This window comes from Suricata suricatta, chromosome 12 (genome assembly GCF_006229205.1).
Source record: "Suricata suricatta isolate VVHF042 chromosome 12, meerkat_22Aug2017_6uvM2_HiC, whole genome shotgun sequence".
NCBI classification, from domain to species: Eukaryota; Metazoa; Chordata; class Mammalia; order Carnivora; family Herpestidae; genus Suricata; species Suricata suricatta.
In genome coordinates, this window is record NC_043711.1 from 54,506,163 (window position 1) to 54,525,254 (window position 19,092).

General features: G+C 41.2%; 1 protein-coding gene across 1 annotated transcript in view; it reads right to left on the reverse strand.

The window, feature by feature from the left end:
- The window catches only part of SLC41A3 (solute carrier family 41 member 3), a 97,657-nt gene that overhangs the window by 19,134 nt on the left and 59,431 nt on the right, over window positions 1–19,092 (reverse strand). Inside the window, exon 4 of the mRNA XM_029918772.1 lies at window positions 6,940–7,011. Coding sequence (XP_029774632.1) covers window positions 6,940–7,011 — 72 coding nt within the window. The remainder of the gene's footprint in view (window positions 1–6,939; window positions 7,012–19,092) is intronic.

The following is a 19,092-nucleotide window of genomic DNA, read 5'->3' on the forward strand; positions in this document are numbered from 1 at the left end:
ATGATATAAGAAAGTGGTCTAGTTTCATTCTTCTGCATGTTGCTGTCCAGTTCTCCCAGCACCACCTGCTAAAGAGGCAGTCTTTTTTCCATCGGATACTCTTTCCTGCTTTGTCAAAGATTAATTGGCCGTACATTTGTGGGTCCAGTTCTGGGCTCTCTATTCTATTCCATTGGTCTATGTGTCTGTTTTTGTGCCAATAGCATACTGTCTTGATGATGACAGCTTTGTAGTAGAGGCTAAAGTCTGGGATTGTGATGCCTCCCATTTTGGTTTTTCTTCTTCAATATGACATTGGCTATTCGGGGTCTTTTGTAGTTCCATACGAATTTGAGGATACCTTGTTCTAGCTTTGAGAAGAACGCTGGTGCAAATTTGATGGGGACTGAATTGAATGTATAGATTGCTTTGGGTAATAATGATATTTTCACAATGTTTATTCTTCTGATCCATGAGCAGGGAATATTTTTCCATTTCTTGGTGACTTCTTCAACCTCTTTCATAAGTTTTCTATAGTTTTCATCATATACATCTTTTACACCCTTGGTTAGGTTTACTCCTAGGTATTTTACGTTGCTTTGTGCAATTGTGAATGGGATCAGTTTCTTGATTTCTCTTTTCGCTGCTTCATTTTTGGTGTATAGGAATGCAACTGATTTCTGTACATTGATTTTGTACCCTGCAACTTTACTGAATTCATTGATCAGTTCTAGAAGGCTTCTGGTGGAGTCTGCCGGGTTTTCCATGTAGAGTATCATGTCATCTATGAAAAATGAAAGTTTGACTTCTTGTCAATTCTGATGCCTTTTATTTCCTTTTGTTGTCTGATTGCTCATGCTAGGACCTCCAGCACTATGTTAAACAACAGTGGTAAGAGTGGACACCCCTGTCGTGTTCTGATCTCAGGGGGAAAGTGTCAGTTTTTCCCCACTGAGGATGATATTATCTGTGGTATTTTCATAAACTGCTTTTATAATGTTTAGGTAAGTTCCTTCTATTCTTTCTCAGGGTTATTATTAAAAAATGGTGCTGTATTTTGTCAAATGCTTTTTCTGCATCTATTGACAAGATCATATGGTTTTTATCTTTTCTTTTGTTAATGTGATGTATCACATTGATGGATTTGCGAATATTGAACCAGCCCTGTAACCCAGGAATGAATCCCACTTGATCATGATGGATAATTCTTTTTATATGCTGTTGAATTCAATTTGCAAGTATCCTGTTGAGTATTTTTGCATGTGTATTCATTAAGGATATTGGTCTGTAGTTTTCTTTTTTTGCTGGGTCTCTGTCTGGTTTGCTGGCTTTTTAGTGGATAAATCAACCAGACAGAAAATCACTAAAGAAACAATGGACCTGAATGACACATTGGAAAAGATGGAATTTATTGATATATTTAGAACTCTGCATCCTGAAGTTAGGAAATTCACCTTCTTCTCGAGTGCACATGGCAAATTCTCCAGATAGATCACATACTGGGGCATAAAGCAGCTCTCCATAAGTATAAACGAATAGAGACCATACCATGCACACTTTCAGATCACAATGCTATGAAACTTGAAATTAACCATAGGAAAAAGTCTGGAAAACCTCCAAAAATGTGGAGGTTAAAAACCACCCTACTAAAGAATGTTTGGGTGAACCAGGCAATTAAAGAGGAAATTAAAAAATATATGGAAACAAATGAAAACAAAAATACAACAATCCAAAAATCTCTGGGACACAGCAAAGGCAGTCCTAAGAGGAAAGTATATTGCAATCCAGGCCAATTTCAACACCTAGAAAAAGCACACATTCAAAATCTAACAGAGCACCTACTGTACTAGAAAGGGAGCAGTAAGAGCACCCCAAGCCCAGCAGAAAAAAAGAAATAATAAAGATCAGGGTAGAAATAAACAATATAGAATTCAAAAAAAAACAGTCGAGCAGATCAATGAAACCAAGAGTTGCTTCTTTGAAAAAATAAACAAAATTGATAAACCTCTAGCCAGGCTCCTTAGAAAGAAAAGAGAGCATCCAAATAGACAAAATCATGAAAGAAAAAGGATCAATTACAACCAATCCCTTAGAAATACAAGCAATCATCAGAGATTACTATGAAAAATTATATGCCAACAAACTGGACAACCTAGAAGGAATGGAAAAATTCCTATATGCACATGCACTGCCAAAATTCAAACAGGAAGAGATAGAAAGCATGAATAGACTGATAACCAGTGAAGAAGTCGAATCCGTTATCAAAAATCTCCCAACAAATAAGAGCCCAGGGCCAGATGGCTTCCCAGGGGAATTCTACCAGACAGTTAAAGCAGAGCTCATACCCACTCTTCTCAAACTATTCCAAAAAAATAGAAATAGAAGGAAAACTATCAATATGTAGTTTTAAGGCTACAGTAATTAAAACAGGGTGGAACGGGCACAAAAACAGACAAATAGATAATCAGGACAGACTGGAGTCCAGGAATACCGCCAAGAATAGATGAAAATGTATACATGAAAATTTAACATGATAAAGGTGGCATTTCTAATCAGTATGGAATGGGTGGGTACTGAATAAACAGGGTAAGGAAAAGAGGATTTCTAGGGGAAAAAAAAGATTCCTACTTCATACCTTTTCATATACATACCCCACTAAACGTAAAACCTTATGTATGAAAAGAAAAAATATAGAATAATGTTGTTCAGATTTTGGATTAGAGAAAGACTCCTTTTGAAGATATAACAGGTAAAATCTATAACAAAAAATGAGATACAATGTATATAAATTCGAGTATGACTTCTATAGGATACCACAAACTTCAAAGACAAACAGGACAGGAGAAAATATCTCCACTTATGAGTAATATAGGGTTAGTAATCAAAATCTTGAAGTCCATTTTACAAAGCAATGCCAACTTTATTTTTTTACTTTTTTTTTTTTTTTTACATTTTTTACTTATTATTGAGAGACAGAGAGAGACACAGCATGAACAGGGGAGGGGCAGAGAGAAGGGGAGATACAGAATCTGAAGCAGGCTCCAGGTTCTGAGCCGTCAGCACAGAGCCCAACACAGGGCCTTAACCCATGAACCATGAGATCATGACCTGAGCCGAAGTCGGATGCTCAACCAACTGAGCCACCCAGGTGCACCACTTTTTAATTTTTTAATGTTTATTTTTGAAGGAGAGAGAGACAGAGTATGAGCAGGAGAATAGCAGAGAGAGAGAGGGAGACACAGAACCTGAAGCAGGCTCCAGGCTTTGAGCTGTCAGCACAGAGCCCAACGCAGGTCTCAAACTCACGAACCGTGAGATCATGACCTGAGCTGAAGTCAGACGCTTAACTGACTAAGCCACCCAGGCGCCCCAAGCAATGTCAACTTTTTAAAAAGATAACCCAGCAGTAAAATGTACAAGGGGGTATGGATAGACAATATACACAAAAGGAAGTACAAATGGCTAAGAAGTAAACAAAAATGTGACCAACTTCCCAAGTCAGAGGAAAAAAATTTTTTTTAATACCAATTTAAAAGTAGGTGTCTTATTTCTTTGTAATTGGCCTTCTTCTACTACAAGGTTAGTACCCTTCTCAGGTTCTGGAGAGTCCCTCAGCAGGTCCTCAGACCTGTGTGTGATCATCCAATGAAAGAATCAATCAATGAATGCCTGGATACACTATTTTTATCCCTCAGACTTGGTAAAATTAAGTAAGGTTTTAAATAAGGTTTAAGGGCATCTGGTGGCTCAGTCAGTTAAGCACCTGACTCCTGCTTTCAGCTCAGGTCATGATCTCAAGATTCATGAGTTCGAGTCCTGTGGTGGGCTCTGTGCTATCAGTGCAGAGCTTGCTTGGGATTCTCTCTCTCCCACTGTCTCTGCCCCTCCCCTGCTCGCTCGCTCTCTCTCAAAAATAAATAAAAGTTATATAAATTTTTAAAAATCTAAAAGGTTGATAATATAAAATACTCTTGACAAATTATGTGGGAAAATGGTTCTTTTATACATAGATGGTGGTAATATTGGTATAGGAATTCTGCAAGGAAACTTGGCTACAATTTATCCATCTCCCTTATGATCTAGCATTGTCCCAGTAAAACATCTGCACATGTGAACAAAGAGCCCAGTAATAATGAGAATAACTGGAGCTGACATTTCCTGAGTGCCTACTATCTGCTATTCTAAGTGATTTCCATTCATTAACTTGTTCTTAGAAGTTACAGAATTATACGTACAGTAGGATATTTTTTATGCTTAAGAAAAATGCAGAAAGGCAGGGACACCTGGCTGGCTCAGTTGGAAGAGCATGTGACTCTTGACCTCAGGGTCCTGAGTTTAAGCCCCAGGTTGGGTGTACAGATTACTTAGATAACAAAATATATTAAAAAAAAAAACAAAGTCATATCATATATTGTCTATGGAAACATACACCTATATGGCAAATGCAAAAGTAGTTTAGAGGAACACTTTCGATGCTGGTGAGGTTATGGAGAAGCTAATAATTGAAACATTAACACTGGTGCTATTATATAATACTTAGAATTGAAATATTTTATAATCCTTTGGGGAAAAATCTAGAGCTTTAGATTGTTCATACCCTGTGAACTTGTAGGAAGTTCTCTTTGGAAATTCATGCAAAAAAAAGAACAAGGTCATTGCGCTGCAATTCGTTGAGTAGAAGCCTACAACCAGCTGCAGGTGCGCCCATGTGGTGACGGTCGAGGGAAGGGGATGGGGCTGAATGTGAAGAGTGCGCAACAGCTCTGCTGGACCAGCTCTTTGTGGCTGAACCAGTTGAGCTCCTGGGCCCTACCAGTTGTTAAAAATCACTCTGGGGTATATTTTAAATATCATTCTTGGGTATATCTGTGATAGAATATGTAGTTATTAAATTTCAATTATGAGATTTATTTTATCATGTATGATTTGATGTTAATACCATGATTACCAGGTATGATTCCTTAACAAAAGGAGGAGACAAAATTATATCCGTGCTATGACCTGGAATGTGCCACGGCAGTGCCTGGCCCAGAGCAGGACTTAATAAATGCTGGTTGAGAATTGGTCACCTGGAAAGGTGCATGCAGACAGGCAAGGATTTGGTGACCTGTAGCTGAGGCACTTATTACCTGCCCCTTGCTAGACTCTCTGTTAAGGGTATCACGAGCATCTTATTTAATCCCTGACGTTCTTCAGCCACAGGCCATGGTCCTGGCCTATGTGACTCGGCTCAGGTGGAGAAGGCAGACACGTAAGCACAGAATTACAACTAGGACAGCTGCAGCAGCATGTAAAGGCTCCAAAGAGTACCTGGTCTCGGGCTGGAACTGAGATCTGATTGGAGCTTCACTGCTGAAAGAACAAGAAGGGATAGCAACTGCATATGCAAGGGCAGCAGGTGTGGGGGACGTGAGGCTGCGGGGGCGGGGGGGGGGGGTGTGTGGCAGGTCCAGACCAGGAGTGCCTCTGGGCCAGCCCCAACTTGGACAAGTAGAACAACAAAGGAGCATCAGGAGGAGGCAGCCTGATAAGCTTTAGGATTCATAAAAGGTCATTCAGTTGGCCATGTAGAGGGGAGCCAGAGGAGAAGGAGCCTGGGGCATGAGGTTTGTAGTCAGTGAGGCAGGAGACCAAGAGGCCAAGGTGAGGAGGAGAAGAAGCAGGGCTGGATTCAAACATAGCTCAAAGACAGACTCCTCAGTGACTGGTCGTAAAGATGAGGAGCAGAGATACTGAGGGAGATTCGGTCTTAGGCTTGGTTAATGGGAAGACTCCTCACTAGGCACAGCTACCATGATTGGAAGATTCCCACGTGCTGGCTGGGTGCCATGGCCTTACACGATTGAAAGGTCACAACAGCCTATCTCACAGGAAAGGTGAGGTGACATAGCCAAGGGTCAACCCCCAGAACGAGCTTTCAACCATGAAACTCTTTGGGGTTGGGGCCTTCACAAGAGGTGTGTGTGAGGAGATAGGTGATGAGGCCAGATCTGGCCAAGGTGTTTCAGGGATGCTTCTGGGAGGGACAGATGGAGATGCCCAGTAGGGAGCCAGAAATGGTGACTCTGGAACCCAAGTGACACATAAAATGGGTATCCTCCTATTCTGATGGACACAGATATAGAGCTAAGCGAGTCTTGTGTGGCCTGCCCAAGGCCAATCTTTTGATAAATGACAGCCTTAACACCAGACCTGTCTGATCTCAAAGTCCAGGTGCTTTGTGTGGCCACAGGCTGCCCCCAGCCAGAGAAGCCCAGGAGGTTCTGGAGAAAACCATTTCCTCTCTCGCCCTGAGCCAATCTCTTCCCAGTCTCCCCCTGCCCTGGACTTCCTGACTTTGTAATACTGAGACTCCTAGGATGAAAACTTAGCCCAACGAGGTAGAAGTTGGAACAAGCACGAAGCATTTAAGGGACAAAGGCATGGGGGTGGGAGGGTGTCCTGCCAAAGACGAGAAGGCACAGGCTGAGAGGAGAGAGTGGGGCCGAGGAACTTCCAGACAGGAAGAATCTCCAGAAAGTATAAGCAGGATCATATGCATGAGGCAATCAGAGGATACACCAGTTAAGATGTCAGTGACCTGGCAAGCACGGTCTGAGTCAAGACCGCGGGAAGAGAAGGCAGTTAGCCCTGTCCACGCAGTGAGAAACAGGAGTAAGAATAGGTGAATCTTTCAATAAGTCTGTCTTGGAAAGAAGGAGGTGGAGAGGCTGGAGGGACCTTGGGTTCCAAGAAGAGGCATCTGCCTTGCAGTGCCAGTGCCTGTAGTTGGGCTGAGCCTCCAGCTGCCAGAGGAGTGTCGTCTGGGGGGGGTGACTGGACGAGGGACCCATTCCCTAAGCTCAGTCTGGAGTACAGGGACAAGGGCTCACTTACTCTTCACTCTTCCTACCCGGAGCAGGCCTGACTGCAGATTCAAAGCGGGGAGCAGATTCATCGCTTGGACAAGGGGAGAGTTACCTGAATGAGAGCGAGGTTACTGCCGATAACTCTGTGCTGCTCCTGGGTGTCATCAATTTGTCCGGTGTTGGCCTAGGATGGAAGCAAAGGGCAAAGGGTAAGTCTGGCTGGGCAAAAAGCCAGGCCAAACCTTCCTGGAAAGGCAGTTTCTCAGGAGAGAAATCAGCAAACACCATTACATTAACACTAGAACAAATTACTCAGCCCAACTTTCAAAACTGACATGGGGTGTTAAGGTAAGACACAAATCCCTTTGAGAATAAGATCATCTCTCCCATCCTCAAGTAAGCGAGCACACAGAGGTAAGCGTCAATGACAATTTCAGAACCACTGTTCAAGCTCATCGATGGACAGCAGGGGCAGGACCCCCATTGAGAAGCTGGCTTGCATCCTCAGCCAGCTGTTCAGCCATGTTCTCCTCCAACGCCTGCAGTCCACTGTCCCCCTAACAGCAAGTCACATCTCAGATGACCACTGACCACCTCAAGCTCACACTTCTGCAAATCATCCCATTTAAGAAATGTTTAAGTCCTTCTGCTCTTAGGATAAAAAAACACGATTAGAAATACAATTCTCTCCTTTAAAAAACGGTAGGCAGCTTCTAACTTCACAGCATTTGACAGCAAAATTCAAGACGTAGATAAGAAAAGGTTTCAAGCAAATATATTTTTCTACCTCTTTTGTAATTATCTCAGGAACTCCAAAGAAAAAATAGAATTACTTTTCATTTTCAAATAAGGGGAAGCTTTTCAGCATGATGGACACCTCAAACGCAGCACATATGTCATGGAGGCCAGGTGACTCTTCCTTCACACAGGCAGATTGATACCCATCTTGGGAGTACCCACAGGGACAAGGAACTAAGGTGAAACAGAGCACAGCCACACACCCTGCCACAAACTAGACATGCAAGGCAACAAGCTCCCCTCCCCTCTCTGCTCCATGCTACACTGGGTGCTCACTGGATTCAACCTGCGCATTTCCTGTGTCCTATCAATCTGCCAACTCCAACCCTGATACTCATCAGGGAACGGGTGCTACCGGCCCATGAACCTTAAGTATTAATCAGAACATCATCCCTTCCTCCATATATTATATTTCCAACCTGAGGCTGAACCAGAAAGGGAGTGACGCCAAGAGGTGCAGCAGGAGGGCTGGGGGCTGGGAGCTCACAGAGCTCAAAGAGATAAGGGAGTAGGAGTACTAGAGGGAAGGAAGCTGTGAGAAGGGGTGAGATACCAAGAAAATGGGATTTCAGAGTGTGTGTGAGCATTTCAAAGCCAGGGGAGGGGCCTGGGCGCTGAGGTGGGATGGAGGTGAAGGTCACTGGAGACGAAGTCATCTCAAACCCGGGAGGCTTGGGTTTGAGATGAGTTATCCATGTGGATCCTGCAATAGTCCAGGATGGTGCTGGGATTTGGTGTGAAGATCACGAGATGGCCCACTTTCCAGCAGGGAACTGCCCAAGCCAGCTAAAGGTAGGGAAGGAAGCAGGGCAGAGCCACGCCAGCAGGATAAACCACAAGGGGACGAGGCACTCGGGAGCAGGTCTCCATCAAGGAGGATGGATGCTGCTTTACCCTGGAACCGTAGTCCCAGAGATGTCATGGTAAGAGCTGGAGAAACGAAGTCAGTCCAAGCACAGGCCTGGTGCCTTTTTGCTAAGGATACAAATAGAAAATCAGTGGGGAGTTGGGGCATCTATTGGAGACTGACCAATTGGAGACTGGGATCTATTGGGAGAGGTTTGAGGAGGCCCTTCCCAAATGTGCACTTGGATCACATACACTTGAACATTTTAAACTGTCTTTCAATGTCTTACAAGTATAAATTGCTTATGTGAAATCCTATGGGGTCATGTCTCAGTTCTAGATTTTCTAAATCGTTCCTTACTGGCTGCACCAAACAGGCTGCTTGCACAGATTCAGACTGTGATGATGACATATCCTCTAGGCACCTCTCTGGGTCAGGATCATACCTGACCTGTATAGCTGTACATACAAGCCCTTGTCCTATGGCTTCTGGTTGGTTTTGGCCAGTGGGGAGCCATGGGAAGTTACTGGAGGGACAGCGAGAGCAAGGGTGGGGCACGTGCATCTCTGTGCCCTTCCCACTGCCCATGTGGCTGCACTCCTCCACACAGACCTGCAGCGCCAGCCAGAAGGCCCTCTCCTATAGCTCCCCCAGGTTTTGAGAATCATCCCCACCCACACCCATCCTCTTCCCCCTTTAGGCCTAGACTCATCATCACTTCCTGTTGTTGCCAGTCCTGGGATGATTCACCGCCCCATTGTGGTTTCCCATAACCCTGCACACAACTTGGTCAACTCTTCAGTAAACCCTGCTCAACTGTATGTGCCACCTCTTTCCCATCAGGGTCCTGATTTATCCAGTAAGTTTTATCTTCAGAAGAACATTTAACCTATTTGCAATAAAAAAAAATTGTCATGGCCTTGTATATTTTTTCTCAATAACACATATAACAAATATTTTTCCAATAACAAAAAAAAGACTTACTGGATTAAGATGGAGGACTGAATGAATGTTTTACTATCATTCCTAACCAAACTGCAGGGTAGGGAAAGAAAATCTTTTTATTTTGAAATAATTTTAGACTTCAGAGGAGTTCCAAAGTTAATGCAGTTTCCTTCACTTAGCTTCTCCTGATCTTAACAGCTTACATAACCACAGGACAATTATCAACTGAGACATTAACGCTAGTACAACCCTACTAACTAAATGACTTAATATATTCAGATGTCTCCAGTTTCTCAACTAGTATCCTATTTCTGTCACTTCAGATGTCAATTCAGGCTGCCTATGTAGCTAGTCATCATGTTCCCTTGGTTTCTTCCAATGTAACAGTTTCTCACCTTTCACTGTCTTTCATGATCTTGACACACTTGAGCACTGATCAGATACTTTGTACAAGGTCCCTCAAATGGGTTTGTCTGGTGTTTCCTCATGATTCCACTGAGGTTATAGGTTTTGAGATAAATCAGGCTGCAGAGGTGTAGTGCTTTCCTCCTCCTGGAGTATCTGGAGAGGTGTCATACCAACATGGCTGATGAGAGGTGGAGGTGACCGTGGCCACTGGTTCAGGTGGCGTCTGCCAGGGTACTCCACTAGAAACCTACTGTGCTTCCCTTCCAATACGCTATTATTTATTACTGAGTCATTAGGTCCTTTCCATATTTAAGGCAAGGGAAACCAGCTTCACCTCCTAGAGAACAATGTATCAAAGACTTGAGGATGCCTACTAACTACCATAGTGATTCACAAATATTTGGGGAGACAGTTTGAGGCCAAGAAAGACCCTATTTCTCCTTCAAGTGACACCTACTAATTCATTAGTGGATTTTGCCTGTGATAGTGATAAGTATGGTATTCTAATGGTGACTTTATATTACCTTCATTCTTTCTACATTACTTAAAATTTTCTCTAAGATACAGTGGTCCCTTCTCTCCCTCTAATTTACTGACTTAAACCACCTATTTACATAGTATGATTGGACCCAAGGGTGTTTATTTTATTCTTGAGGTCAGAATACTATTATATTTATTTTGTCACTAACACTGTTCCCACTGTGGGCATTGGGGACTCATTAAGGTTCTCTTTCTGAGATGCACCCTCATGCTGTTTAGTACTTCCTTACTTTCTGGCACCATCGGATACTCTAGATACATCTTGGATTTTCTCTGCCCCAGTCCTAAGATGAGTCATTTTCCCAAGAATGCGGGTCTTCTTTTATCGAAGAATGGTATCATAAATCAAGATCTAGACAGTAGATGTGCTAGGTGCCACAGGGATGGTACTGCTTCTAGGTCCTCTTACTGGAATGCACTAGGAGATGTACGTATGGATCCTAACCCATGTATGTACACATACCCATGTTTATTGTTGTGTCTATCTGCATACATATGAAAATACATGAGTCCATGTTCATCCTTCTGAGTCAAACCTAGGATCACAGAATTCATTCTAGCATTGAGGAGATGGTTTTTAAAATGGACCAAAGTGTTAGCAAATAAGAAAAGGTATCTGTCTAGTTTCCTTAGGTGCTCTGTTAAGTTTTGAGTTTGCGCTTTTTCTAGTTTGTTGAAATAGGCTGGATTGCAATGAACTTTCCTCTTAGGATTGCCTTTGCTGTCTCCCAGAGAGTTTGGATTGTTGTATTTTCATTTTCATTTGTTTCCATATATTTTTTAATTTCCTCTCTAATTGCCTGGTTCGCCCAATCATTCTTCAGTAGGGTAGTTTTTAACCTCCACATTTTTGGAGGTTTTCCAGACTTCTTCCTGTGATTGATTTCAAGTTTCATAGCATTGTGATCTGAAAGTGTGCATGGTATGATCTCAATTCTTTTGTATTTATGGAGGGCTGCTTTATGACCCAGTATGTGATCAATCTTACAGAATGTGCCATGTGCATTTGAGAAGAAGGTGAATTCCCTAGCTTCAGGATGCAGAGTTCTAAATATATCTATCAATTCCATCTGTTCCAGTGTGCCATTCAGGTCCATTGTTTCTTTAGTGATTTTCTGTCTGGCTGACCTATCGATTGTCATAAGTGGGGTATTAAAGTCCCCTGCAATTAGCACATTCTTATGAATAAGATTGCTTCTGTTTGTGATTAGTTGTTTTATGTATTTAGGAGCTCCTGAATTTGGCGCATAGATGTTTATAATTGTTATCTCTTCCTGATGGAGAGACCCTGTAATTATTATAGAATGTCCTTCTTCATCTTTTGTTACTGCCTTTACTTTAAAGTCCAGTTTGTCTGATATAAGTATGGCTACTGCAGCTTTCTTTTGGCATCCAATCGCGTGGTACATATTTCTCCATCTCCTTACTTTCAGTCTCAAGGTGTCTTCAGGTCTAAGGTGAGTCTCTTGTAGACAGCAAATAGATGGATTTTGGTTTTTGATCCATTCTGCTACCCTGTGTCGTTTGACTGGAGCATTCAGTCCATTTATATTCAGTGTTATTATTGAAAAATGTGGGGAGCAGCAAGAGCACCTGAAACCCAGCAAAAGAAGAGAAATAATAAAGATCAAGGCAGAATTAAACAAGATAGAATCCACAAAAACAATTGAACAGATCAATGAATCCAAGAGTTGGTTTTTTGAAAAAATAAACAAAATTGATAAACCTCTAGCTTGGCTCCTCAGAAAGAAAAGAGAGCACTGAAATAGACAAAATCATGAAGGAAAATGGATCTATTACAATAGATCCCTTGGAAATACAAGCAATTATGAGATTACTATGAAAAATTATATGCCAACCAACTGGACAACCTAGAAGAAATGGACAAATTCCTAAATACACATGCACTACCAAAATTCAAACGGGAAGAGATAGAAAATCTGAACAGACCCAAAACCAGTGAAGAAATCAAATCAGTTATCAAAAATCTGCCAACAAATAAATGCCCAGGGCCAGATAGATTCCCAGGGGAATTCTACCAGACATTTAAAGCAGAGTTAACACCGATCCTTCTCAAGTTATTCCAAAAAATAGAAATGGAGGGAAGACTTCCGGACTCATTCTATGAAGCACATATCACTTTGATTCCTAAGCCAGGCAGAGACCCAACAAAAAAAGAGAACTACAGACCAATATCCTTAATGAACACGGATGCAAAAATACTCAACAAGATACTAGCAAATCGAATTCAACAGCATATAAAAAGAATTATCCATTATGATGAAGTGGGATTCATTCCTGGGTTACAAGGCTGGTTCAATATTCACAAATCCATCAATGTGATAAATCACATTAACAAAAGAAAAGAAAAAAACCATATGATCTTGTCGATAGATGCAGAAAGAGCATTTGACAAAATACATCATCCCTTCTTAATAAAAACCCTTGAGAAAGTCGGGATAGAAGGAACTTAAACATCATAAAAGCCATTTATGAAAAGCCAACAGCTAATGTTATCCTCAATGGGGAAAAACTGAGAGCTTCCCCCCTGAAATCAGGGACACAACAGGGATGTCCACTCTTACCACTGTTGTTTAACACAGTATTGGAAGTCCTAGCATCAGCACTAAGACAATAAAAGGAAATAAAAAGCATCAGAATCAGCAAAGAAGAAGTTAAACTTTCACTTTTCAGAGATGACATGATATTCTCTCTACATGGAAAACCTGATCGACTCCACCAGAAGCCTTCTAGAATTGATCAATGAATTCAGTAAAGTAGCAGGGTACAAAACCAATGTACAGAAATCAGTTGCATCCTTATACACCAAAAATGAAGCAACAGGAAGAGAAATCAAGAAATGGATCCCATTCACAATTGCACCAAAAATCATAAAACACCAAGGAATAAACCTAACCAAAGATGTAAAAGACCTGTATGCTGAAAACTATAGAAGACTTATGAAGGAAATTGAAGAAGACACAAAGAAACGGAAAAACATTCCATGCTCATGGATTAGAAGAATAAATATTGTGAAAATGTCATTATTACCCAAAGCAATCTACACATTCAATGCAATCCCCATCAAAGTTGCACCAGCATTCTTCTCCAAGTTAGAACAAACTATCTTAAAATTCGTATGGAACTACAAAAAACCCCGAATAGCCAAAGTAATATTGAAGAAGAAAACCAAAATGAGGGGCATCACAATCCCAGACTTTAGCCTCTACTACAAAGCTGTCATCATCAAGACAGGATGGTATTGGCACAAAAACAGACACATAGACCAATGGAATAGAATAGAGAGCCCACAACTGGACCCACAAGTGTATGGCCAATTAATCTTTGACAAAACAGGAAAGAGTGTCCAATGGAAAAAGGACAGCCTCTTCAACAGGTGGTGTTGGGAGAGCTGGACAGTAACATGTACAAAAATGAAATTAGACCACTTTCTTACACCATTCACAAAAATAAACTCAAAATGGATAAAGGATCTGAATGTGAGACAGGAAACCATAAAAACCCTAGAGGAGAAAGAAGGAAATAGCCTCCTAGACCTCAATTGCAGCAATTTCTTCCTCAACACAACCCCAGAGGCAAGGGAATCAAGAATAAAAATGAACTACTGGACCTCATCAAGATAAAAAGCTTCTGCAAGGCAAAGGAAACAATCAACAAAACTAATAGGCAACCGACAAAATGGGAAAAGGTAGTGGCAAATGGCATATCAGATAAAGGGCTAGTATCCAAAATCTACAAGAAGCTCACTAAACTCCATACCTGAAAAATGAATAATCCAGTGAAGAAATGGGCATAAGACATAAACAGACACTTTTCCAAAGAGGACATCCAGATGGCCAACAGGCACATGAAACGATGCTTAGTGTCACTCATCATCAGGGAAATACAAAGCAAAACCACACTGAGATACCACCTCACACTGGTCAGAGTCGCTAAAATGAACAAATCAAGTGACTATAGAAGCTGGCGAGGATGTGGAGAGATGGGCACCCTCCTACACTGTTGGTGGGAATGTAAACTGGTGCAGCTGCTCTGGAAAACACTATGGAGGTTCCTCAAAAAACTATCCATAGATCTCCCCTATGACCCAGCAATAGCACTGCTAGGGATTTACCCAAAGGATACAGAAGTGCTGATGCATAGGAGCACATGTACCCCAATATTCATAGTGGCACTTTCTAGAATAGCCAAATCATGGAAAGAGCCTAATTGTCCATCAATTGATGAATGGATCAAGAAGAAGTGGTATATATACACAATGGAGTACTACATGGCAATGAGGAAGAATGAAATATGGCCATTTGTAGCAAAGTGGATGGACCTTGAGGGTGTCATGCTAAGCGAAATAAGTCAGGCAGAGAAGGACAGATACCATATGTTTGTACTCATAGGTCTAACAGGAGAAACCTAACAGAGGACCATAGGGAGGGGAAGGGGGAATGAGAGTTGGGGAGAGAGAGGGACACACAGACTATTGAATACTGAAAATGAACCGAGGACTGAAGGGGGAGGGGGAAGAGGGAAGGGGGTGATGATTATGGAGGGGGGCACTTGTGGGGAGAAGCACTGGGTGTTATATGGAAACCAATTTGACAATAAACTATTATAAAAAATTAATTAATTAAAAAAAAAAGAAAACGTATCTGTAGTTTACCACAGCTTCAGATGACATCCCTAAGCAATGCAAAGCAGAGACGTTAGGTTGGTAGAAGGACCCATAACCAAAGGTCTACTGCACAAAGCAGAGGTGGCCCTGGGGATGATGGGAGCAGAAGGGAGCCTGGGAGAACCAAAAGGGTATTTGGCTCAGAAATTAGAGCAGGAATATCCAGGAGAGTTGGACTCTTTGCTTGCCTGCCATCAATGAGACATCTGGACATGGGCTCTAAGCAGAAGTAGTGAGTGTGTGCATGTGTGTTGGCATTATAAAGGCAAAGCAGTGCCCAGAGAGGCCATCATAAAAAGGCCAAAGAACCTCTAGACCCATAAGCCCAGTTACGGGCACATACTTCCATGTAACCTATTTTGACTTTCCTTCCAGTCACTAAAGTGGCCTGCTCTAACGGAGGGCATTCACAGATTTACAGAGTAAGGGGAATGCTAAAATAAAATGTTCAACCAAGAATCACCGTTCATTAAAGGAAGGCCACAATCATGAAAGAGACTTATCAATCTCAACAAATGGAAGCACAAAAATCTAAGGAAACAAAGTCAAAACAGGAAGCTGAATTAAGACTCTAGGGCAAGGAAATGAAGAGATATGGGAACCTGGGGCTTCCATAAGTGAAAAGACAGTTTGAAATTCTAGAAAGTACAAACTTGGTCTGTGAATATAAAAGAGAGGATTAAAAAAAAAGACCGAAACAAACAAAACCTCTTCATTATATGACTTCAATAGCATAGTAGACTGAGAGAGATGAAAAATGATTTAGTGAAATAAAACATCAGCCAGAAGTATTCCGCGAGATACAGGAAATGTGCAAAGAAAGTTAAGGAACTCAGAAGACAGATTCAGATGTTGCATTGTGTACCCAATAGTTGTTATTGGAGGGGTGTGTGTGTGACAGGATGAATCAATATCAAAATATTATAAGTAACAGCAGCAACAAGATTTCCATAGAACTGAAGAGACATAGCTCTTTAGATTAAAAAATCTAAGATATATATAAGGTTACGGGAAAAGTTTATGCCACAGACATCATGATAAACATAGCTGAAAAAGAGGAATATCCCAAAAAGTCCATATAGAAAGGTAAAATAAATTAGGTAAGGAATTAGATTCTAAAAGTAATGAGGCTTCCAGCGGGGCACTGCTGGCTCAGTCAGTATAGCATGTGACTCTCTATCTCATGGTGTGAGTTTGAGCCCCACAATGACTATAGAGATTACATTAAAATAAAATTTATTTTTAAAAGTTACGAGGCTTCCATCAGCAACACTGAGCACAAGAAGACACGGAAAATATGCCTCAGCACTATAGGAAAAGGACTGTGAGCCATGCATTCTCTAACCAACTATGTTGGCATTCAATTGTGAAGATAAAATAAAGTACTATCAGACTGCAAATGTCCCAAAAGTACACTTCCAACAAATCTTATCTGATTACACACTAAAGTAAAACAAAAAACAAATTTAAAAGAAAAGTGAGGGAGAATGATACCAGCAAGATGAAAGGCTGGGTATCTACAGGCCTCATTCCCCCCATGGAAATACCAAGTAAACAACAGACTGAAGAAAAGAGCTTTGTGAGAGCTCTAGAAACCAATCAAAGATTTGCAAAATCAAGTAACCAGTCAACCAAGAAAAGCCCCCCTTAAAACAGTAGAACTGCGAGATCATGACCTGAGCGAAAGTTGGACACTTCACTGACTGAGCCACCCAGCCACCCCAGGTAATTAAAACATTTAATAGCAGCCATGTGTGGTAAATTGGGGTAGAAAAAAAAAAGTGTATACACAGGCCCGGGGAACATGCCTGCCCAGAAAGGGCCTGAAAATTCTTTAAACCTTCAAACCACTTCACTGATTGGTGAAGGTCTCCCCTTCATAGAGCAAGTCGGCAAAGACCGGAAGAGGCAGTTATTTTCTCAAATGCCAATTTTTTGACAAAGGTCGACAAGGCAGCATGTTCCTGGGTGGCTCAGTCAAGTAGACATCTGACTTCGGCTCATGTCATGATCTCATGGTTCATGAGCTAGAGCCCTACTTTTGGGTGAGCACGAACTGCACTTCAGGTGAGCCCCACTTCTCTCTCTTACTTAATAAAGACGTTAAAATAACCATCTTAAATATGTTCAAAGAAGTAAAAGAGGACATGGATAGAGAGCTAAGGAAATGATGATAACAAAAGGATATCTACAAGGAGAAACTATTACAAATGAATCAAGAGAAATATTGCAGCTGGAAAATACAATCATTGAATTGAAAAACTTACTAGAGGGGCGCCTGGGTGGCTCAGTTGGTTAAGTGTCCAGCTTCGGCTCAGGTCATGATCTCACAGTTCGTGGGTTCGAGCCCCGCATCGAGCTCTGTGCAGACAGCAGCTAGCTCAGAGCCTGGGGCCTGCTGCAGACTCTGTATCTCCCTCTCTCTCTGACCCTCCCCTGATGGTACTGTCTTTCTCTGTCTCTCAAAAATAAAATAAAATAAAACACATTAAAAATAATAAATAATAAATTTAAAAAAAAGAAAAATTCACTAGAGGGGTTCAATAGCAGACTCAAATAGGAAGAGTCAGTGAATTTGAAGATAACGTCATTTGAAATGATCAAGTCTGAGAAACAACAACAAAAAAAGATGAAGGAAAGTGAACAGAGAGCCCTCAGGACTTATAGGGCACCATCAATCAGATCCATCCATCCATCTATCCATCCATCTAATGTATATCCCAGAAAAGGAAGAGAGACAAAAAGGGCAGAGAGCTTATTTGAAGAAATAATGGCCAAATTTTCCCAGATTTGGGGAAATACATAGATATCCAAATGCAACAAACCCAAGGAGGACAAACTCAAGGAGGCCCACACCAAGAAACATTATAATCAAACCACTGAAAGTCAAAGTCAAAGAAAGAATCTTGAAAGCTACAAGAGAAAACACTCATTACTGATGAATGGATAAAGAAGATGTGGTACATATATACAATGGAATACTACACGGCAATGAGAAAGAATGAAATCTGGCCATTTGTAGAAAAGTCGATGGACCTCAAGGGAGTCATCCTAAGTGAAATAAGTCAGGCAGAGAAGGACAGATACCATGTTTTCACTCATAGGTCTAACAGGAGAAACCTAACACGGGACCATGGGAAGGGAAAAGGAGCGGGCTCGTAAGAGGGAGAGGGAGTGAGGCAAATCATGAGAGACTCTTGAAAACTGAAAACCAACTGAGGACTGAAGAGGAAGCAGGGAAGGGGGTTGATGGTCATGGAGGAGTGCACTTGTGGGGAAGAGCACTGGGTGTTATATGGAAGCCAACTTGGTAATAAACTATTTAAAAAAAAAACAAAGAAACGATCTTCAAGATTATTAGATTTCTCAGCAAAATCCATGTAGGTCAGAAGGTAGTGGGATAATATATTTGAATATTTTTTTGCTGGAAGAAAAAACAAAGTTAACCAAAAATTTTATATACAGCAGAACTGTCCTGGGAGAGAGAGAGAGAGAGAGAGAGAGAGAGAGAGAGAGAGAGAGAGAAATGAGAGTATTCCTAAAAGAACAAAAGCTGAGAGAGAGCTCAATACCACTAGACCTGCCCTACAAGAAGTCCTTCAAGTTAAAATGACAGGACTTTACACATACCCTTAAAAAGATATATTTAATTTCAAAATGAGCCCTTCAAGTTAAAATAAAAGGACACTAGACAAGAACTCAAAGCTGTATGAAAATATGAAGTCACCCAGTGCAGGTAAATATTTGGAGAAATATAAAAACCTGTATTATTTTAATTGTGATGTGTAACTCCATGTTTTCTTCTTTTACAGAATTTAAAAACCAAAAGCATAAAAATAATGAATCCATGCTAAAAGTTACTCTAATAAAAAATATATTTTGTGACATTAGTAACATTAAATCTGGAGGGCGGAAGGCAGGAGGGCTATAAAGGACAGACTTTTTAATGTGATTGAAGTTAAACTATTATCAGTTTAAAATACGTTGTAATTTTGGGAAATTGTATGTAATCCCTATAGTAACCACAAAGAAAATAACTA